At 36.0% G+C, this 24,836-nt stretch overlaps 1 protein-coding gene across 1 annotated transcript in view; it reads left to right on the top strand.

Moving 5' to 3' along the window:
* Window positions 1-24,836, top strand: part of LOC114882870 (protein doublesex-like) — a 60,569-nt gene that overhangs the window by 11,121 nt on the left and 24,612 nt on the right. The window contains exon 3 of the mRNA XM_029199999.2: window positions 7,829-7,972. Within this exon, the coding sequence (XP_029055832.1) occupies window positions 7,829-7,972 (144 nt within the window). The remainder of the gene's footprint in view (window positions 1-7,828; window positions 7,973-24,836) is intronic.

Genomic DNA, 24,836 nt, shown 5'->3' with positions numbered 1-24,836 from the left:
CCGAAAAGAGCAGCTGAAAGAAATCGGGATCGTAATCCATTCGATTGCTTCAGCGATTTCGGGTCCTTGCCACACCTCTAATGTTATCGTGTCATCTGGTATGCAACAACCTTGCATTTTAAACTTAATAATTCAGTGTAATCATTTGCTACACCGACGCATTTAATGAATAATAGCCCAAGTTTCTGCAAAGTTTAATTATCCGATTTCTCAGTGACCTTGTTACCTTAAATTCTTCAAGGTGTAATATTCGTCCCGATCGATCTCCATTTATTCTGATCGATGTTCATCAGTTGATTACACGTTTCACATGCACGTTTCATGACAAGCGATTTTATAAAACGTGATCTCGATCGTGGGCAATCATCTTCAAGAATGTACGAGAAATCGTACAACAGTTTTGTAAATAATTTGTAATTTAAAGATGGATCGTAAATTAGCAAGTAAGTATCAAGATCGTTGTCGAAACTTCAATGAATATCCTATTAGAAACAATTCTGTCATCGAATATTTTCACGTTTGATAAATAGAATCGAGTTTCTTCAATTTTTCATCTTATGAACGTTTTATAGAAAAGAAGTCTGTCGATTTAACTAGATTTTAGACGATCAGTCGCACATTGGATCTGTTTTAAGACAGGATGTCAGGGGTGTTGGTTATCCGTTCTCAAACGAGGGTGGATAGTAAAGTTGGTCACAGTCTAGTGATTCGAGCGAGATCTCTTTTACGGGGCAACGGGGTTAAATGATCTGTCACTTTCATCCCCGTCGTATCTTCTCTACTCGGGGTAGCCTACTATTACAAAAATCCTATGAAATATTATATCACTGATTCACATTTATCAAACTTGCTACTTTTTTCTTGCCATGGAGAGAGGCCCCAATTTTTATTCTTCCAATACATGAAACTCTTTTGTCCAAAAATTATAGTTTGGGTCACGATTGACCCAACTGTTGAAGGGTTAATATTCTTTGTTTAATTGAACATCGTGACAACGTAGTTGCAAAATATTTGACGAGGAACACTAGGGTGTCTTCATTTTCATTCCTGCTTAGCTTGCCCGGCCAAAGAGTCCTAAAATCTTTACGGCCATCTACTTCAACTCTCTACCCGGAGGGCAACGATCTTCACGGCATCTCGAGCAGTCTTCTCCGGGGGTGTTTATGGTCCCTCGTTCAGTGCTCATTGTGTGCCGGTTTGTATATTTCAGAGCGAGGCAATGGCTGGCGGATTTAATGCCGCGACGCGGTGCGTCTCGTCGGTTCGCGTTGCGTTGCCTCCCGTGACGTCATAGTTTTCGTATCGCGATCCTGTTAATTCGGCCATGCCTGGTGTATGGTTACTCATTGTTAGCCGTTCCAGTCGAGCGTGAATTATTCGATGCTCGGCAATGCGTTTGTAACATAGTACGCTTCAGCCGTGTTTCATTAACCCTTTGTACCTCAGCTGCCAATCTGCATTTAAGAGTTTCGAGAGGTATGTTTTAAATAACGAGAGAGTAATTGATTATTAATTACTGCTCATAAATAAAATATATAAGCAGTATCATCTTATAACTTAACAATTAACTAAAGATGTATTTCCACTCTTTCTTGAAACACCCAGTAGACGCCCACTTGCGTATTCCCGCGTGCATACTCACTTTTCTTTCGAATCAAAAGTACGTTTGTCTGTTTGCGTACAGTAGCCGAAGCTAGGATGGATTTTATGCGAACGCTTGACAGGATAGAATTTTACTGCTTCCGAAATGTCCTGTCTCGTAAAAGCTGCTGCGTTCACGACCGTTCCTTCATTCGACTCTTTCCGCTGGAACTTATTGCGATTTCACGTTTACTATTTTTATAGTAGGGAAAAGAAATGTTGCAAAGGGTTTCGGTTATATCACTTTTATTGAAATCCACGTAAAACGTCGAGTGCGCGAGGATTGCGTAGACGAAACGTCTGCAACTTTCTTAGATTAGAAATCAGGTATTTATATTCACGGATATCTGGAAACGATCGAGTCTCTTTTTATGAAATTAGATCAACTTTCCATCGAACGAATTATACTCGATTACAAGGAAATAAAAATATATAATGACAAACTGATTAATTCGAATCTTTCAAATTTTTTAAAATTCTCAATATTTCATATTTTATCAAATTCTCTATTTTTCCTTTTTAAATTCTAATTTTTGCAAAGCTCTAATTTTTCCCTATACGGTTGTAGTTTTTGCATAGAAAGAACGAAAGTATATCATCTTTGTTTTTGTTGTACACGTGCAAGAGTGGTCCTGTGAACGATACCCGGCTCGACTACGTGTCTCTTGTCATCGAAACAGACCCTCGTCAGCGCACGGGTTGGGTTTCGATTACGTAGGCGACACAACGGTATCATTGATACAAAGCCCGTCTCTAAAGCTGTCCCCCGTAAAAGCGATGCATGCCGTGATGCATGTCCATCGAAGCTGGCCAGTGGTCGAAAGGTAGGTGGGGACGTTCTGCGTTTCTCTATGTAACACGAGATCCTCGTTGCGATCGTCGAGCAGAAAATTCGTGAATTTGCAGCTAAAATTGCATCCTCTTTGTTGTCGCTTGTCTTTGAACAGAAAAGGTTTACTACACGTGCCGTTTGATAGGAACTTTTCTTTCAAATTTTCAACGTTCGTATCTTGAACCCTTTGCAACCCTTTACAAGTACAGTAGACTCTCGTTATATTGCCGCGGACGATGCTGCAGGAGTGGAAAATTTTTCATGTGGCAATATAACAGTTCGAATTCTTTCAAAGTATTTTCATCCCTGAATGGTTTACTAATGAAATTTTTGGAAATTTCTGATTGAAATAAAAAAGATATTTTAGAGGTCGCGGTCGAAATTGATTGAGCTCTGCCATACGAGTTAAACAAGTTTTTCTCGTGTCATAGGTTAAATGAGATTACTACATTGTGTGAAATAATTACAAAGTCGACATGAGATATGTTAAATTAACGAGCAGTTTGATAAAGCGGAATAATCGTATTCAAGTTGTTAGAATTTGTTCATACGAGTCATCACACCGTTCATTTCTCTGACACTTGATATCAATAATGGACTTTGATGTGCGATGTCATTCATAATATAGTTATTAACACTTCATCACCTAGAAGGTGATGTAACCAAGTGATTGTATAATTTATTAAGCATCGGGATTTATCTTGTCCTCTGTGTGTTATAAATAAATAATTTTGTGATCTGCAATCCTCGAGTTGATTGCTGGTACATAACATTGACAAACCGAATTCAAATGGGAACAAATTGTGTTTATTAAAATAAAATTTCTTTAAAATAATAAAAGGAATTAAAAAAAGAATTATAAAATAAACAAGAATAATGATTGAACTTTATTTACCCAAAATTCAATATAAACATTCCATTGATAAATTTTATCTAAATTTCAGTAAACAAGTTTCTCAGTTTTTTAATTCAATATACTATGAAAATATTGTAGAATATTTTAAATTTATTACAGATACCCAACTGGAAAAAATAAATCTGCTTTTTTATTTGTCCCAGTTATAACATGCACCGGTATGAGTGGTTTTTATTGAATTTTATTGACAATTAATTCGTTTCATGAAAAGTATAGCGACAAGAAGACTAATTACTAAATTAATATTAATATTGCTCCAGGATTAGAACGACAGCTCGTATATGTACTATAAAATACGATTTGGTTGTGATCAAAGTCGAGCAAAGCTCTACATCATTTTCAATATTTCTACGAACTTATATTTGAAACGTGTGACTAATGAAAAATATGATCTAACTAAATGATTAACTTATGCAATATCAACGAATTATAATTTTTTAATTTGTTTTTACCCAGAGGGAAGGCCATTTTTCATTTTCAATGGATTCTATAAGTGATTTCTACTCGAATTATCATTCAAAGCAGAAATTGCGAACAGTCTACATTAAAAATAAATCTATCGTCGCAGAATTCGCAGTTTTTCAATCAAAGTTTTTGTTATTGGATATCGTTCTATTCTTTCTGTTTCGTTTTGTGTTTGTGCACGTTTGTTTTGCGTGTAGGTATGCGCGTACGTACCTGTGCATGGTGTACGATAATAAAATCGTTGGACGATGAAGTCGACAGGAAATGCAGCACGGTGCAACATTTCACGATCGCCAAGTAGGTTTACAGCCGAAGGAAAGCGTGATTACAGGTGTTCAAATACAACGTGCGGTTTTGTTAAGCCGTTCGGTAGCATTTCCTTTATTTATTTCCTTAATGTTTCAAATAGTATCAATCAGCAGATTATCCAGTTCCCGTTTGTATAGTAGAACCTTGATTAACCGGTCTAATCAGGAGATAGCGGATAAAGTAATCTGAAAAGTGGCTTGAAGAGAAATTAGTAAAGAATATTTTGTATATAAAATAAGCTCTTCATAGATACGATAAGAAATAAATTTATTTTTAAAATATATCGTTATATCTGGATGTATTTACAATACTTAGCGCCTCGTTGCGAGATTAGCCCTCGGACGGCGGACCGTGAAGAGAAACCTTGATTTTAATTTAATTTTCTATTTCACATCAAATAATGGTTTAAAATACCTAATTGTAGCATAATATTTTATTAAACAAATAAAATTCCAAAAGTTATATTTTTAATAAGTTCCGCTTAATGAAAAACATTACGCAGCGACTTGAAAGTGATTCGTTTAGGCGATCAGCACGGTATAATAAATGAGTCATAGATAAGCTTGTGTAACGATAGATTTAATTATCAGGATCAGATAGTTGGAAAAAATTGCAGTAGAAGACAAACTTACACGGGATCGTCGGCGACATCCTTATCGTGACTGTTGCACGTGTCATTTTCAAGTGCATACTCATGGTAGTTGTACAACTATGTTTGACAGTGCAGTGGAACGATTATGTAAGTAATTTTCTTACGAATAATCCGACGCGTTATAACAGTTTAGAAGAAATTATTCTTTGATAATTCAACACGTTGCAGATAATTCGCTCGATAATTTCTCGCTTTCGGAGCTGCAGAGGTGCGACTTTCTAGGTAACGGGAAATTATCGGGCCTGCATGCATTCTTCACAGTTCGTTCGTTTATGTGACACAGTTAAAGATTCATTGGCTATCTAGGTGAGAGAATGGGCGATTGTAACAGAGAATTATCAGGTGGCTAGTGCACTCATTTCCAGTATTTCCAGTTTGGGGGACCAAATAGCTACTTGTTGATCCTTTCTGTACTAAATCATTCGTTCAATTATCCTAATCTGCCAAGTTGAGACTTTGAACGAATTCACGTCTGATTGGTCGTGTCCCATCTCAGCTCGCAAAAAGCGATAGAGATCCACTAAAGATAAGTAGAATCCGAAAGACGGGGGTGAGTTTGGTGGGTGAAAAGTGACGGAAGAAGATTCTGCGATGTCGGCCGCGTAGTGGAGGAGGCAGAGGACAGGATAGAATTGAAAGGAACTGCTAGATCTCTCTTTCTTTCTCTCTATCGTCGGAATAGCCCTCCTCCGGTCAGAAGGCAGTGCCTCCACCAACCTTTCTCTCTCTTTCTCTAAATTTCTATCTCTGTCCCGCTGGCGTGTTCGCGCAATGCGTTCATCTCTGTCCAATATGAACGTGGCAGTCGGTTCGTAGAGACAGCACCCATACGCGCGTGTACGGAGCACGTGGTTGGCCGGGTTCACCTGTACACGGAAAAGGAGGGAAACAACGTTGGGCGTCCCGGCGGCGCGCGGCGTGGCACCTGCACTCCGCGTCGTGTTGTCTATTCGATAGAGAACGAAAGGGAGATGGCAGCGGCCGAGGGAGAGCCCGGTCTTGACGGGAAAGAGAGCCGCCAGTTAAAGGAGAGAGTGGTGGTAAAGGCTAGCGAGCAGAAAGAGAGGAGAGCAGGAGAGGAACGAAGGGCGGCAGAGGGGAGGGCTATTTCCGCCGTTTAAAAACGCTCCAGAAGGCCCCTTATAGGCGGAGCTGCGCCGAGCAAACGCGCCACCATTGGCTGCCTTAATGTCTAATATACCATGTCATAACGGCCGGGGAATTATTGTCCTTATCCGGGGTTCGCTCGCGCAAACCATCACGGTTCTATTTCACTTCCTGGAACTAACCGCCCCTCCGTCCAACGCTTCACCCCCTCCCCCCACCCTCTCGCCCCTCCCTTTTCCAGTGACAACTAGAGTCGTTGATTACGCGAAATCGATTTTTACCAGGTAGATTCCAGGTAGATTCGCGACGCGACGCTAGAGCATGCGCTATCATCTTTTCTTTTATTTTTTTCTTTTTGATAAGATTCTCTGGGGTTGCAAGTGAAATTCACGTGGTGCATAATGAATATATCAGCATGTGATTTATTGATCATGGATTGACATTTGATTGGGTGATTCCCCTTATTTGAGAACCATTTGTATGAAGGGGCGATGGCAATTTGAATGGGAGAAAAATGGAGAACGGTGTAGCAGTGGTTCGATAATTCCCCGTTAGGAACGCCCCCGTTCACACGCGCATGCACCCCGCTTTCGGGTATAGATATAGTCAATGAAATTCGAAACTCAATTCCGGGAGCCGACGCTGCATTCGAGGCATCATTTTTTAGATTTACCTTAATTTTCTAAGCTTGAAAGTGTTTTCGTATACTGCAATCGGATGTAATTGAATTTGGAGTCCCGAGTTGATATTTGGGTATCGAAAAAAAAATTCCCAACTTCAGTCCACCCCGAATTTTCGGTGTGCGGGCACCCCTAATCAAGGTCAATAGCTCTAACTAATAATAGATATTCATACTAAACACGCTCCATATCACTGCTTCTTATGTTAACAGTATACGATAACGTTGAGGTATCAATCTGTTGTTCCTGTTTCACAAATCTATAGGATCACTATACTTTCTTCTATTACAGATATGAGTACATAGGCATCTATACCTTTCGCAGGTCAATACAATTTCCGCTTTTACTGGTTGCTCTCGATTCGCTCTTCGAATGTAACAGGTGTTAGAAAGTTACGAGAAAGTCCGATTCAGTTACAGATAACGGGACAGATGTATCATTACACATGAAAAAAAGGGGTTATTGTTACCTTTTTGCCATACCATGAAATTTTGTTTTATGTATTCAGGACATCGATGCGGTCTGCATTTCATGTTCTCTTAAATGCTCTCGATGTCCAAGGGCTTGCCATTTGTTCAATTTGAGTGATTGCACGCCTGTGAAATTCATGCTTATTAATTGGTATTTAATCGTTTAAGAGACAGTTATGCTTGCAACATTTCGTACGTCCACGGCTGACGTGGTTAATTGAATGTACCTGCCATCATTTTGTAATATTGAAAATTATACTGGCATATGAATGACGTCTTGAAAATTGAAAATATTTGTCATAGCAGAAAATTGCAGTATCTGAGTCGTTAAATTTTAATGATTATCTCCTCTTATTAATTAATCAATTCAGTAATTGTACGTAATTTCTACCTTTCAGTAGCTCTTGAAATTGAAAAGCAGTAAAACACAAAATATGATTAATAGAATTACTTAATTAATATTTTGCGGCTTTCATAAATTTCAATTTTTTTTGCAAATGAATTTCGTTTATCGCTTTAAAGATTAGCTACATAGTCTAAGTATGACGGTGTATGCTTAAATGTTAAATTGGCAATGTTTGTGTCATAATTTGAATTTGGAACGTTTTCAGAAGAAGCGTAGAATACATGCAACCTTGACATTTATTATTTTCATTAAAATGATTCTCAAGTAACAAAATTAGAATAATTTTCCGTCGTAGAACGTTCAGGTAATAAAATTTACAGGTACTACATTTGTAGTGTTTAATGTTTCAGGTGACACCGTGGAAATTATGCTGGAATATAGTACCAAGCTTCTAGAACTCTTCCAATATCCTTGGGAAATGCTACCATTGATGTATGTCATTTTGAAAGATGCTGGGGGTAATCTTGAAGAGGCTATGAGGCGCATAGTGGAGGGTAAGTAATTTATTTTTTATTTTCTTACCTCTAAAAATTATATTTTAATATGCTCATCCAAAACTTTTTCATTTAAACTTATTTAACGTTGTACAATCTGTTCTTATTTATTATTATCTAAAGCAAACAAAAGTTAATGAAAATTGGGGCTCTTTCCATGGTCCGCCCTTTAGGAGTTAATATAACAATATTATTACAATGTTAAGTAAGTTTTAACAAGTTATACATAATTCAAAGGTTCTACAATTAAAAGCAACCTATGGCACATATCCTAATATTTCAGAATTTCAACATGTTTAAAACAAGAAAAATAATTTAGATTTTTCTTTCTTTAGCATAATTCAAAGGTTCTACTCGAAAAGATCGCGATGGGATACCATCTTGGAAGAAATTCTTTCGTTCATCATATATTTATTGCCTATTTGAAAATTTTAAACAATCTTTTTCCAATGAATCTCTCGCTTGTTTATTTCGATCTTTTAAAGGAAAGTTCAGCTACATTTATGAAGAAAAAGTATTTTGAACAGTTTTGCAACAAGCGTAAATTAGATTCTGGCAATTCAACAGTTGGAAGATATTTTCCATTTTTATCTTGCAATTGGCTGATGAACATGGAAGTACTAAACTTTCGAATCGTTACGCAGAGATATTTCCGGTTGTCTCTTAACAAACAATTGGCTCGGTTCGTCCAGTCACACTTTCTGCCAAATAATTTCGCGTTTTACTGCCAATTTTGTTGCATCTAAGATTCTCCGTGGTTCGTTAGAAAAATGTTATGTTCACCTGTCGTCGGTTACATTACAAAGTCGTCGTGCTCGAAGATTTTTCAAGGGTTTTAAAAACTAATCCTTCAGTGGCTCCAAGCCTCTCGTTTCATCACCCGAAGATATCACGTGTCATCAACAGGAAGATACTGATGCATCAAATACACTGAGAACAACGGGACGGGATTTAAAGGATTGAAAAATTTAGAGGTATATGGTACTCATCAAAATATTATAAATGAAGTAAATGTTATGAAAATGTTAATAATCACTTTTAGCTCAGTGTCCATTTGCGAAAAAAATTTTACTCTCAAATGGACGCCCATCCTACCGTTAGGGAATTTCAGTAGTATAGGTCAATATTATTCGTTGTGAGTAGTATTTCTAATATTGCACTCTACTTCTGTAGTGATGCACGAAAGTAATGATTTTTCATTTTTACATCATAATTAGTTACAAGTAAATTATTTATATTTACAAATGGTTTTAATTATAGGTTTGTTAATTATTTATTTCTAAAAATTAATTTTCAGAATAGTATTAAAACTAAGAAAAATTAAGTTTTTCCCTTTTGCTAATTAACTAATTCAAATAATTTATATTATACTTAAAGTAATTTAATTATGAAAAAAACAAATTGATTTTTTTCTTTGATTAATTTATTCAGTTTTGATTGTACATCACATTTACAAATTCATTTATTAATTTTTCCGAGTATCTTATGTCTCGAAATGTTTTCATTCATTTTTGGGATCATCGGAAAAGTGACCGTGAATAAGTTCACCATGGTAAACAAATTCCTTTGAAAACTACGCGACGCGTCGATGAAGTGTGTTCACTCATAGAAAGTTGTCCTTTCTAATCGTGACTGTGGGTGTTGTGTAGACCACATATCATTGGATTTTCCACGCTCGAAGATCCGGGCTTATTCTTGATTTTGTCGGACAGAATCTACACCGGATATCAAGGTAGGATTTTCCGTTTTTACAATTTCCTTTTTTTTTTATGTGTAATGAAACTGAAAAGTGGAGTGTATATAAAGAAAGTATCAGATTTGAGAAACACAGTGCTTTTAGGGCAATTATTTTGTTGTCTTGGACGGAGAACAAATTATATATCGTTCTGAAATTAAATATTTGAAATTTTCAAGTAAAGTAAATATAATTTCCAAATATTTGGAATTTAGAAAAAAATTTTATATAAATATAATCACGTAGGAATATATTCGACGAATCATTTGAACACTATGTATCGATATAGATAGATACGCTCGTGGTATTAAAGTTAAACGGTTGAATAATCTCTCGAAGAGATCATTTTCTGGATAATAAGAATCGTGATGCTATTAAATGTGACATAATGACCAGACACGATCAACCCCCCGTTTTTCTTCTTGACTGACGCGAATGAAATTCACAAAGGTGTGGAAGTCGAGCAGGTGCGAACAGAGTGGAAGTATAATTTGTTAAGTTACCTGCCTACTGTTTGCACGAGCCGATCATTATAAATCGATTAACCGGCCTATGCTCCGTTCGTCATAATATCACTTATAACAGAGAGAACCCCGTGGCGCTTAACATCTTTATAACCGCTCCACTAATGAACTACAAAGAAACTGACAAAATTGCTGCTTTATTATGATATATGTAGCCGGTGAATGATGCGAGGTCATTTTTCATTCGCGAGTCTGGGCGTCGCATCAATCATACTTAAGCGTTAGTAATCTTCTTATGTCCGAGGGAACATCGTGAACCCTTTTCACCAATTTCAATGAAACTTAAGCAAATGATTTAAAATGATTTAAAAAATGACGCAATTTGCACCGATTTATTTTTTGAAGGGTATATAATTTAACATTAAAATTAGATGGATAATCTCACTTGATTTATACAATTTCTTATTACAGATGAAATTTTATAAACAAAATTATTGTATTTACTTCAGAATATCAAATTAGATAATTTGATATAGAAAGGTATGAATACAGTTTTTAGTAGAAACAACCGCAGCGGAAGGGTTAAATATCAATAAGATATCGATAACTTATCGAATATCCAAACTGGCGTGTGCTAAGATCATTTTCAAATCAAATACACCGAGAAACGACCGGATAAAAACACTAACCACATACATTAACTCTTTTATTTTTTGCTAAGAGCCCTGCCATTAGCAGTCCGGGGATTAATGATGAAGATTTCGTTTCGCTGTAGGTGGTAAAACGTATAAAATTCTTTGTGCGTCGAGCGTGTGAATAAAAAACATGCACACGTAGGTACACGACGGAGCAAAAAGTAGCAGAAATAATTAGCGTGTTATACGCCGCGTTCTGACATCGTATTTCTTGCAGTTCGTTTTCTCGGCTTGGTAATGTCCTATCCTCGCCGCGTGTACGCGTGTGAAAACGACCGACTCGCGTGCAGCTTGAAACGCGTAAACTAAATAGCGAAAGTCCATTCCTAACCACTTAGGGCAGAGATTAATGACGTCTGGTGAAAAGAAAAATGTCTTGACAAGAGGTACACCGTGCATAGCCAAAGGGCAATCGAGTATAACATTGACAACACCCCGAGGATAATGAGCTTGTTACGCTACTGTACACGTGTTGCATTGTCGAGCACTGTATCACGTCTATCATTGAAATGGTGACGAAAACATTGCTGTGATTTTCTTGATAGCTATCTTACAGGGATTGAGATATTTTAGCAATTCCATATGCATAACTAGGGTGGGTCAGGAAATATACGAATTCTGAAATCCTAAAATTTTTGAATGTTACAATCTTAGAATGGTGGGGGAGCCAGTCCCTTTTTTGGGGGTGGCTAGATCCGCCCTTGTTCTCCCAAACAAGGAACTCTAGACACCCCCGTGTCAATTAGTACGATAAAAAGGAGTTACATGACAGTTGAAAAAATCCTTCTTGGTCTTTCTAGGACCTATGTAATAAGGAAGAGAATAATTCTTAGTTAAAATGGAGTTATATATGTCATTTTGTTCCTGGTATTTTCATAAACAGACAAATAAATTATTAGTATAATAAAAGTATATTGAGTCTGTGATTAGATTTCTACCACTGGTCGCTAGGGTTTTATAACGATAATGAATATTCACGACGAATGTTATTATAAGCTTCTGGTAAGAGAATTTACGATGTTCGCGTTTTACGTTATAAGTTATTGAATCTGACTTTTATGGATTGCGACAGAATTAATGATTGGATCGGTTCGAAGTAATAATCTTAAGGATTTCATGGCTCACGGTTTTCTAGAATATAGAATCTAAAGTCCTGTTCGAGACTTTTTAGTGCGAACTGTACTTATTTGGAAAGGTGTTCCTAAGTTTTGCCACCATTACAGCTAGTTTAAAGAAAAAAATATTTTTATATAATAATTTCTTATGGCACCTGTGTAATTTTCTAATTTCTTAAATTATTACTTTATAGTCTAGCTCATTAGTATTTATTCAGAATAAATGTTTAAATCGTATTGATTTTATCACCACAGTAAAAAAGAAAAAAGGAAACTTCATTAAATTGAAAGAAATGTTTTATCGAGTTCTGAGGTGTTGATTATTTTACTGTGGCAACTTGCATTCCAAACTGAACATGTGTTGCATATACCATTTTACGCAATTGATTTAATTACACATTTAATTTAGTTTGCCTACTTTCACGGAAACTGTGCAACACTTCGTTCTACCGGCATAAATTTTGGTCGACGGAATATGTCAGGCATACGATATGAGCCTGTTTTATACCTAACATAGTAATTTCAGGGAAACAGTGTAAAATAATTGGTAGTTGCATTGCGTGCAAACAACTCGTAAACTTATTCAGGGCACAATTTCCACGATAACAATTTTGTAGGTGTACGCCTATTTTTTGTTATTTGATGAATTATTAATTTAATGTGGTAATTTCACGTTTATTTTTATTTCCATTTAATAAAATAGGGTTTACCTTGAAATTCTTTGGATTTTCAGATTAGGTTTCTATAGAGATAAATGGCGATATAAAGGAAACAGCAATTTTTTAATCATTTGATTATATTCAATTTGTAATGTCAATGACTCTCGTGTTAATTGCTACGATGAAAAGTAGTTGAATCTGTCTGTCGGAGAGAGCTCCTCATGGACAGATCGGTGATCTGGCTGCAGGCTATTACGCTCGCATGATCTAAAAATACGAACCAGAGCGATTGATTAATAGCTTGAGGCCGGCTCTCTTATGAGTTGGTTACATTGTTACAAATCTCAGAGCACGCTCACTTACGCGTATCTCGCGTGATAAACGTGGCTTTGCATCTGCAAATACATGCAAATGCATCTGCATACATGCATCTGCATCGTGTGCAGTCTCTAAAACGAAGCGTTACCTGCACGAGCGATCGTGCACATTGGCAAATTGGTTGCACTTGGATCTCTCGGATAATTATTTCGCGCGAAACGAGCTGCGTTCCTTTATATTTTGCTTACCTTTATTAGAAGGACTGCGTTTCTTTCTTCCCTTGTTCATTAGACGTTGCAATTGTGGGAATTTTATCAGTTTTTCAACGAAAGTCTTTAGTTTGCACATTTCGTGGAATCTAAGATATTTTCAGTTTCATCTTTCTTTTTATAATTGATAGAAGATTATTTGTAGAATTATGTTTGAGAGGTTCGTTTTATGTACACTGGAGAATAATTTTCTAAGGGTGATTAGGATCAATTAAATAGATCAAAACAGGCTGAAAAATAATGACATGGGAAAATAAATATCAAAATTATAAATATCTGTCTGTTGTCAGGATTCAGAGTTGTCATACAATTCAGATTGAATATATTAAATTTGTTATTTCTTTTTTCAATTCTCTTGGCTTTTAATTTTTCTGTATTTTCTGTGTATAGTATCCTATTCCTCTATGAATATTCCTGAGAAGAATTTAATGTTTGATTTATGTAACATAGTTACATAATTGTATAGTAACTACATTTGAAATTATTCGAATGTTTATGTAGTCAGTTATGTAATAATTTGAAGTAGGTAATTAAATTGTTGCGCTATTCACTGCGTTCACTAACAACGCTACATTGAAATTGATTAAGTTCAACTATAAATACTTTTCTCATTAAGATTATATTGCACTTGAAATGTTATTCAATTAATTACACATATTTTAAATCTACAAAATGAATTTCCTCAGAAACGAAATATTTCATTTTTAACAAGAATCAATCCCTTACCATTATTATCGAAACATCATCTACACAATCTTACAAATCACAAACAAGTGTTATTATATTCGTGAGAAAAAAATTAATGTTCCAACGCGAGTCGTTGTTATTCGTTGTTAAATTTTATACATCTTCAGCATCATTAAACGATCTGTCTGCTTTCATTATGATAAATAACGTTCATGGCTAACCTTGCTCTGTATTAACGTTCGAACATCAAGATATAATTTTGTTTTAATCTTCTTAAAGAAGCTCAATAACCACGAGAACCGTTCTGCTTTTACGGAACTCGGTAGTTGTCACATTTCGTTACAGCCGGTTCGTTCGTTGCATTAAAATAATCATTATCATAAAAGGTGTTCCGTGAAAGGAGGATGGACAGAGGGGGGTTAGCCGTGGATGATGGAGGAACGTTAACGAAACCGAATATCATCGGCGTTATTCGTTCGTTCTTATTTTATCGCGATAAAGTCGATCATCGATGCGCAGATCTGTGACGTATGATAATGACCAGGCTCATTACACGAGGAACGAGACACCATATCTAGATTTTCAGTGGCCGGGTATGGCGTTACCCTTTATTACAGCTGCTGCTTTGACTTGCCAGCCGGTTCACAAGTTTTACACATAATTTACTTGGGCAGCCTGTGATTACGCCGGATTATAATACACGATCAGGGTTCAAGTGGCCCCCCGAACAAGCGAGAGAAGAAAGTTTTAAAAACGAAATGGAGGAAGATACCATGAAACATGAAGGTGGCTACAGAATTTTGGAATAGAAACCAAGCCCACGTATTCTCGCGTATTATTCATGAGACGCGAAAAGAAATGGCGAGTTAGCTTAATAATCGGTTGTTCGCCTGCAAAAAGCATTTTAATGTGTAAAATGCAAGAGACGCCGCACCTGTCCAGGGACGCCAATTATACTGTCAACGTCGCGACGATGATGCTCAGCTTCGAAAACGTTTACCGTACCGATCGTATCCCCGGGTTGGAATGCTACGGGTGATGCTTAAGGCCGTGTCGTTCAAGCATTTGAAATTGTCAGCCATAAAATGTATCGTATAATTATTCCGTCCAACAAGTTTTGTACCTTCTTTTTTCTGATTTTCTTCTTCAACATCCGCGGAGTGTTTTCTTGTTTCTTCGAGAAGGATCATCATCCTCAGTCATTCAACAGTTTTTCAGAAATTTAACGCGTTGCTCGGTACCGGTTATCAATGATCAGCGTTACTTCATTTAATTTTGGTGAAATAATTAAAAAGTAAAGAAGAGGCGAGGAAATGTTGGATAGGGATTTTAACTGGCAGATCATTTTATAATCATTTTCTATGTACCAAAGTAAAGTTCAACCTTTATTATTTTTCATTATTTCGTCAAATTTTTCTGGATAATATAATTTTGTGGTTGTATTACCAGCTTGATTTATTTGAGTTACAATATCATCACATTACCTCAAACTGTTGCTCTTTTACCCATCCCTGGTTATTTCGGCGGAAGTACATGCCCCTAGAGAACACGATCAGTTTCGGTAGCTGGTTAATCGGTACATGAGCTCAAACGAGCCGTGTTTCGGACAGCAATGTATCATCTATCACGGTGGTAACCGTAACAGGTTCTTTTCTCTGCGGAAGCAAAAGGACATTAAAATTGGCTGATATTCCGTATTGAGATAGACAGTGAGTCGAAAACCTGTTCACCACGCGGCAGGTGTTCCTTTACGATTTATTGAGACACTTATTTTTTTCTGTAACGATGAACCTTACCTGTCTTGCTTTTTGTTTACCGATCGCTTCGTGCATACCTGATATCTAGTTTTAATTGATCCCCATTAATTAATTATTCAATTATTGTTAATAGAGATATCATTAATTAAATGATTTAGAAGATACGGAACATCTGAATGCTTAATTAATTTAATTATTAGCAAATTTCTCATTCGCTATATATGTTAATTATAATTTTAGTTTTTACAAATTGTTTTTGAATACTCTGATGACTGTATGAGGGAATATGAGTCGTATGTCGCTTGATTCATTACGTATTTTAATTAACAATTAGTCACTTTGTACTGGGAATATTAATGAGGTGTTTGTATAGTAATTTTCATCCAATTTAACTGCTATTTTATAATACAAGGGGTGGGCATGTAGCTGGGATGATTCTGAACAACTTTTTCCTTTACCGAAATACTAATTAAGGCTTAGTTTTTGAATTATTAAATGAAAAGACCGAATAATTAGAGCGCGCATAGTGCGCAGGCGCGGCCGCAAGAGTGTCGGCTACGAACCGACGCGCTGCCGAGTAGTTTGTTCGCGACCGCGGTCGAGTGCGCATGTTGAACCAACACTTCCGCAGCTGAGCCCAAGCTCTACGCGCGTTCTGATTGGTCGGTATGTTTCATTAATAACTCAATAACTAAGCCTCGACGTGCATTTTGGTAAAGGAAAAAGTTGTCCAGATTCACACCCGCTACCACCCCCTCAAAGGATTTCCATCTTTAACCGAACACCCTTTATTTGTGAGTACACTATTTTGGCATGAATATTATTATTTCTTTATCAATATCTATACTTCCTTGAAAATTTGTCGTTTTTGATTATCTTGATGCTTCTAAACTCCGTGTAACATACGAAATGTCGTTGTACGGTTGTTAAAGGCATAGGCATATAATTATATTTTATAAGCGTAACAAGAATTTTTGCATAAAAAATCCGTGACAGCAGCAGATTATTATAAAGTTCTTATTTCTCCTGGAACCGTCCATAATCTTCACCATTTATGACCGAAATTAGCACACTGATCAGTCATTACGTTTTATTATCTTGTTCAATCATACAACATAACGCTTCACGTTATACCATATTCCTCGAACACAATCTACTTACAATTAGAACAAAAAAGGTAATATAGCTGGAAGGAATTTTATATATACCTTACATGTCATTAAAGTTTTACTGCTTTATTTGAAAACCTTTAACTTAAACAGTACATAATGAATTTGTATTTTTTTACAATGTTAAATTATGCTTGTTTAGCAGCTGGGTGGAAATTTGTCTTTTTTTAAACGCGATCTTAAATTATGTTTTTTTCTTTATTTTTTATGGAACCTCTTACATTACCAGCTATATTACATTTTGTAATGCAATATTGTAAATGAACATACGAAATTTGACATTTTACGGGATTAATATAATATTAATTTTTTAATTTCTGTTAGATATTAGATCAAATTAATTACGCGGCAATATAACAAGAGTCTACTATATATTAAGTTCGTAGTGACCCTCGTGGTATTCAATTTCATTTTTTTACCTATGTTTACGAACTTGAAACTTAATAAGTAAAAAAGCAGAATATTTTTAGATAAATAAAGATAAAAAGTTTATTTAGTATAGCGAGAAAAACAAGCATGCATTCGATAGCCTGACAAGTTACACTCCGCTCATATCAGTACTCATAATAATATTTTTTACAAATAACGATTTATAATACTTTGTACGTGTTTAACGAATCGAAGGTGAATCAAAGGTTTGTATCTTCGCGTAACAAATAATGTTCTTGATGCCGCAAAAAGAACTTACGCTCGTTAGCTTTCATTTCTGTCTACTTCGATCAAGTTATCCCGACGTGTACAAGTGCGACAGGGTGGTTCATCGACGCGCCGATCGAACGTTACAAATGAAGAATAACAGGAAAGATTGGTAGGAACGATGGTACGATCAGCATCACTGGTAAAATTAACAAACCAATTTCACTGAGCGAAAGTAGCCGCCCGATGAAAGAAAGAAAAAATCATCGCCGAGAATAAAATATGGGTCGGTCGCGCGTTTGAAACAGGCTTCAGCTTTGGTACAAAATCTTCGATCAATTTCAAAGTGTAGATTAAACGTACGATTAAAATTGTCTGAACGAATGTAGCGTACATTTTCATGGAATTTACATGTAAATTCGAGCAGAAAGGGAATAACCAGTGATAAGGTCGATCATATATCGCCCTTGAGACATGGCCTTTCGGAACTTTACCAACACCTTTTTCACTGACTGTGTTAACTTTTTTTTTTTCAAGTTAATTTCTGTTGTCGGCATATGTATGTGCGTACGTTTATAGAAGACTAACTACCCGGTGTGCGCGATGCTTTTATTAATCTTCAACTTTCTTGCATGTAAACGCAAGGTTACTGAACGTGTTGCACGATACGTGCCAGTTACAGCTGTTGCTTATCGCAATTACTAAATTGCTACCTGAATTGGATAGTTATCAGGCCGGATGCTTTATGAGACTAATTATTGTCCCATTATTTCTTATGGACCGAATCAGTGAAGTTATACATTGTAAACTTCATCATTTAAAGTCTGAAAATTGACTGTTCTTAATCTTAGAAATTAGAATTTCGATATGTCTTGCAATAAATATCAATTTTCACGAGACAGTAAACGTGTTAATAGTAAATTATATTCACACAGTTGCAGGATTTGGACTGTAACCAAATCGATAAACACATATCGATGTCTCACAGATCACAATAATCGAAGTTATCATTTCTTACCAGTATTCAAACCAATTATTGTTTAATAGTAGTTATTATATCAATTAGACCTATGCTCTGTGTGAATCATGTGACACGGGTGTAATAAAAATTCGAACGATGCACATGGGTTAATCCTTCTTTTCATGGAAACTTTGAGCACATATGTCACTGTAATTCACCCGAGTGTCTGGCGACTATTGGACGGTTGTGTATCTTCATCGATCGGTTGAAAAATAGCTTACGTAATGCACGTAATATCACAGCACATTTTTCATGTGACCAGCGTTGTAAATGCAATCTGTAATATAATAGTGGGCACATCTACTCGAATCGAGACGCACGTGTCACATTTTCCACGATCGAGCCGTGTTTTCTTCGACCTCTTCGCAGCCACTTTGCGTTTCATTCCTGTTATTTGTTCGCTTCCGTTCACGGGTAGGTTCGCCTTGCGATCTCCGACACATGTTCGTGTAACACAACGACGTTTTGCATGAACGTGTCGCATGCATTAGCAAGAATATCGCGTGTCAGTTTGCACCGCACAAAGTAACTAACATTGCGTGATCTCCACGTTACAAAACATATACATCTACCATACATTAACGATCAACGGAACGGTCTTTCCTTCTCGTTGCTCCTTTTCATTTCGCGCAGTTTAGCTAGATTCAGGGAAATACAGGGCAAACTGCACGAGCATACGCGTTGCAGATCTAATTACGGACACCGTCCGATATGGTATGTGACGACGGTAAACGTAGCGAGCCTAGAAATATCGTTGAATTATTTAACGCTTTGACGAGACACTGTCACGTGTACCTACTCATAATACCTAACCTTTCACGCTATTATACCTCCCCTTATTTTTATCGAATACTAATTATTACACTGCCGATGTTTATGCAAAATAGGCATAAGTAGAAATGGGTACTCTTAGTAATACATATTGACACTATAATTACCGAGGATATTATTTAGCTGTTTTCAAATTTCTCGCTTTCAATTTTTAACGAGGGGTATTGAATTTTTTATCTATTATTTTCACAATATTTCATTATTTCAATTACTTCATTCAAATATTTCTAATTGGATAATTAAAAAAAAATTTTGTATTGTATAATCGATGAATCTCTATGGAAATTCAAAGATCACACACATACGGTTGAATATAATTTCCTTTGCAATTTTCCTATGTTTATCAATGATAAACTTGCATGAACTGCGTCAAAACTTAAACACGTCATCTATTAAAAAATATGAATATTTGAAAAGACGTGCAATAAATTGTAGATTTGATCACCTCGATGTGTCTAAGAACAGTTTTTGCCAGTTTATCCAACCGAGCTCGTACACTCGATAGACGATAAAGTTTGTGATTTCCACGTACAGCTTTGAATATTAAAATTTTTTTAAATGATTTCAAAGTGCGTTTGACATTTTTTTTCTCTCGAACGTAAGAAACTGTTGCATTAAAATCTGTATCTTGAGAAATTATTTTAACATTCTCTCTTTTCATGTCGACCTGTTGTTTTTAATAGTTCATAATCCAATCATTTTTTGTCTCTTTCAAATCATTCGTAATTAAGTTTCTTTAAACAGAATACAATTTCTGCTTGTTCATATAAATTGTTTATTAGTTCACAAAGAACATTTACAATTTAATTGTCAACAATATTTGGGGCTCTCTATTTAATCGCTATTAATTCTTGACAGTTGCGTTAATCGGAACGATTATTCGTCAGATTTTACTCCTTTTTTCCGAATCGGCGATGATTCTCGATGTTGCTCCGTGGAATAATGGTAACATCGCGATTTATCGCACTGTTATGTAACAACCGTTGGTCTGTGTTGCAATGCACGTGGCATAATACGTGTTCGTTCATCGAGAAAGAACGATTAACGAAGTCGAAGGCGATAGGCGATTGCGGTTTGTAATTCAACTCTACAGCGACGAAATAATCGCGTAAGATACGATCGCGTTACGATTAATTGGTACGGTTATTGCTATCTACGTAATTAGCGGATTGTCAAGGGAACATTGGCTAAGGCTAAAGAGACACGTGCGAATTTAACGTTTTATTTACAATTTGACGAGTAATACGTTCAGTTTTCTGTACACGTGACGTTTGAACGGATGGTTTCCTAAAATTAGATAGGAAATAGAAGTAGTAGGAGCCGATGACGCATTCGGTAGATGCAGATACTCGCGATCTTTTTCATTGCAGATATCTATTTCATTCCCTAACTCGTGCACCGCATCGCGGACAGTATGCAGAAGTTGCAAGTACCACTCGCCGGCGGACAGTGCATAAAATACCACGAGAATCTGGATAGACGAATACGGGCTGCCTTGTACAGTCTGTCGAGAAAGTCACGGCCAGGTCTAATTCCGTCAGTGACGCGTGGTTAAACAGCTGCGAGGAAATACAAAACGTTCGGCACTGTGTTACAGCGAGAAACCGAGCCAAAATTTTCTAGGGCTGCCGAGTTCAGACAGCCTCTTCTCGTCTGTTCACGGACCTGCTGGTAATTAACGAATGAAAGTGGCGTCGGATGAAAGGGGAACGCTCGTTTCTTGCGAACGCAGGTGCCACCGGGGAATGTCGCGTCGTTTCTTTTTCTACCCGCATCGACATTGATTCGTTGCATTTTTGGGCAGGTTCGCATTTATCGCGTGTTTCTTTTCGCCTTTTGTGACGAACAGTTTAAATCGTTTGGTATACAGAAAGGTCCAAAAACGGTGTACACGGTGGAAATTAAAATTTCATTGCAGAAAGGACTTCTTCTGTTTGGTGATATAATTAAAAATTTATGTCTTGATTATTTGGAGGATATCCTCTTATCCTCGGATGTTCTTATCAGAAATTTAATCGTGCTAGAAATTCTAAAAACTGTTTTAATCTTACTTGAATTACGCATCTCATTAGTTGTACTTATGTGTGCCATGTGCTTATAAACTTTTACACGAAAATGCAATTGATTCATTGTTTATTGGTTTTTTAACTGATCGTCGCGTCGGTTTATCCTGCTTTCGTGATTATAACGTACATATTTGTTACGGTTAGTCCACAGTAACAGATGTCCTTAGGATGCAAATAACATGGACTCGTCTCTCGATTTGATCAGCAGGTGTATCTTAAGCCTTGTGATAAGTTAAATTCACCTTTGCATTTATGAACGAGCAAAAGAAAATATATAGAGCGAAAGTGAATCTGCGTCTAGAGATGCGGGATAACAAATAAAATACGAATGCAGTGATATGTTGCAGGCAGATAAGTGCATGGCACTCACAAAGTCACTCGTCAGCCTTGAAAGCGATCTTTCATTAATTAAAAATTATCTCCGATTTCTGATACATTCACCATTTTTGAAAGAGGAATAAATTATTTCATAAATCATCAAATTCTCCAAAATGACAGCTTTCAAATTTTTTATTGTAAATTACTAAATGAATTTATCAAAATTTGCCAGTAGCTCTAGTGTTAAAATAAAATTTACTTAACAGAAATACGTAGGTATTGCATTTATAAAGGATTCTCAATTATTTTTATTATTATTGGACGTATCACGTCCTTCATGATTTCAATGGATCTTCAAGGTTATGACTTTACACTTTCTTTCGTGCCCTTTTTTAAATAAGTCTCCAGGGTCATTTTCAATTCTGTTATATACAACCCCATAGGTTCTTTTCAATAAATAATATATTTCTTTTATTAATATGATTGCTATGTTATATTAAAAATTCACAAATAATTATGATAGGCACTGTACCCCTTATAATATTTATAAATCACAATAGTGTGATAAATAATTTTAAAAATGATACATTTACTATGTTAATACTGTACAAAAGAATTTATAAACAAATTTTACATACTTTTTTGAATTAATAGTTTTAACTTTGATGCAAGTCTGTTGCATCTAATGCATGCACTAATTCAATTGTATTGAAATGCATTCAGTAATCAATTGATTTTCACGCCTAAAGGTCGAAAACGTTGGCATCCACGCGCAATCTATATCTAATTTGTGGTCGTACACTGATACACACATCAGCTACTCCTATTTTCACTTATGCAATATGACTTGCGACTCGTAACACGCGAACACTGCACTTTGATCCTCATTCGTTACACAGTGGCGTGTTTTGCGAATAAGTATAAATTAATTACTTTACGATGGAACAAAGTGTAAAAAAGGAATAGTTAGAAAATAAAAATAAAATAAAATTTTATATTATAAATAAATTTTCAATAAATTTCAATTGTAACATATTAAGCTGTTATAAATATTAAATAATATTACTTCGTTTTATAGAACAAAAAAAAGGTGTACTTACCTAATAACCAACTGAATTTAATTCTAAATTACGTACTTCTCGTTATGAATGAAGTTCATTAATGTTCTAGATCCAACAACGCGATGTCCACGTAACGCTGAGTGATTCTGTTATTTTTAAATATTTATAGAGTAATCATTAGTATTTCTAAAAACGAAATGAAACTTTGATCGTTATAACGTGTTCTTGACGCTTATTATCTGCCAACTCGAAAATTACATTTAACCACGGAGTTTTTTTCAGTAGAAACACGCCACTGTGCATCGTGGCGGCTCGCGTTAGGTGGTTTCTATTTTAGTACGTTGTATGCATCAGCTTCTATATACATACTTGTAAACCACTGGCTATCTAGCAGACGATTATTTTCACGGTCACGTAATCGACTTAATAAGCCTGTTCACGAATACATGGAAGAAGCACCCTTCGGATCACTGTGATTTCGCGACCATAGTCTGGCTTGTTCGGAAAAAAGGTAAAACGGGTTCATTCGTCGTCGGCTATCGATCGTAATTTTGTATCGAGTTGTATAGCGAATCCCGTTAATGGCCGGTCAATTTGTCTGCTCCCGTTCAATTATCCCCGAACGTTTCTCGCTGGAATTAAATAAGGATAAGCCGCGTCGCGGACGATCGACCAACAGTTTTGTTCGTTTGGGTTTTGAAAAAATAATTATTTCCATCGAAATGTTGCTACATAACGCGAGCTTATTTCGTGTAGGATGAGTCTGCTGCGCCTTTGTCGCTGCTATTTCTATTCCTAGCTGTGTAATATGTTGAGGAAGTTGGAGCTAAGGAAACGTAGCTTCTATTGTAAGCTGAACACGTGAATTTCTCTGCATAAAGTCGAATCAAGTTCAAATTTCGAGTTAAGTTGAAAATTGAACGATACTCTGTTAAGGTGCTTTGATACATTTAACCAAGTATGCAGATCGCTAGTAATCTTATCTAGTTAACAGGTGATTGTTTCAGGAATTGTTACGAGAATAGCATCCAAGATAACTTTATGGAGCTCTAAAGTGATTGGAATTTATTTTATGATATTTGGGTATTAACATGTTTCCTGTCGTTAACCCTTTAGAACGTATTATACTACAGAAGAAAAATAGATAATTGAATATTCAGGAAAATGATGAGAATGTAAGTTTTTTGTTGTCTACTCTATTATATTTTATTCTCTCTTTAATATTTAATTATCTATGTACCTATTATATTTGTTACTATTGTTTGACGTAATCATTTGACAAAGTTCCGCGATGCGTCTGTTCTCGTGGACGCAAGTAAAAATATAACAGTCAGCCAAGGGATTAAGAGAGCCAGTGGCAAGAGTAATTAATCTGCGTTGGCAAAGAAGAATTCTAAATGTTGCCAAGCAAACGGAATGCTTTGAGAATTACACATTAAATCGGTACTGTGTTGCGTTGATCAATGAGCTACTTGTCAACAATACATTACTCCATTTTGCTTAATTAGAAGTAGAACTTGTCCTCTCGAAATGCATTATCTAATTTTCGGACGACGGACCATGTAGAGAATTTTGTTCAATCATTAAAAAGTCGACAAATATGAATGAAAAATGAAATCAAATGCATCATTGATACATGAATATTAGAGAAGCTTAATTCCCTTTCGAAATTCAGCTCCGCAAATAAATTACGAGATATGAAATTTCGTTTTGCGTGAAAAAAATAAAAAAATAAAGTTGAGTATTTCACGATGTTTCTCGACCAGTTTCTGGATATCAACACAGGTTTTTTGTTGTACAGCTTGACGCAAGCAATATAAAAATGACAGAATCATCGAAGACTGCATATAATCGAACAAGATCTCCGATCATTGCAGGTCCTTTGATCTGTGCCGAAAACAGGACCCCTTTCTTATCCTTCGAAGCTGGACGACGACCCAGTTCATTATTATGTTTATTCGAGAAGAAGTCTTCGCGCCCATTGGGATTCGATTAAATTGTCCAACAAATTTTAGCTTTCTTTTCATTTTTTGTAATTCTTTCGTAAAATTTCTTACGAATTC

This window comes from Osmia bicornis, chromosome 15, assembly GCF_907164935.1.
Source record: "Osmia bicornis bicornis chromosome 15, iOsmBic2.1, whole genome shotgun sequence".
NCBI lineage: Eukaryota > Metazoa > Arthropoda > Insecta > Hymenoptera > Megachilidae > Osmia > Osmia bicornis.
The sequence above is the reverse complement of the archived record's forward strand: the minus strand, read 5'-3'. Positions and strand labels throughout refer to the sequence as shown.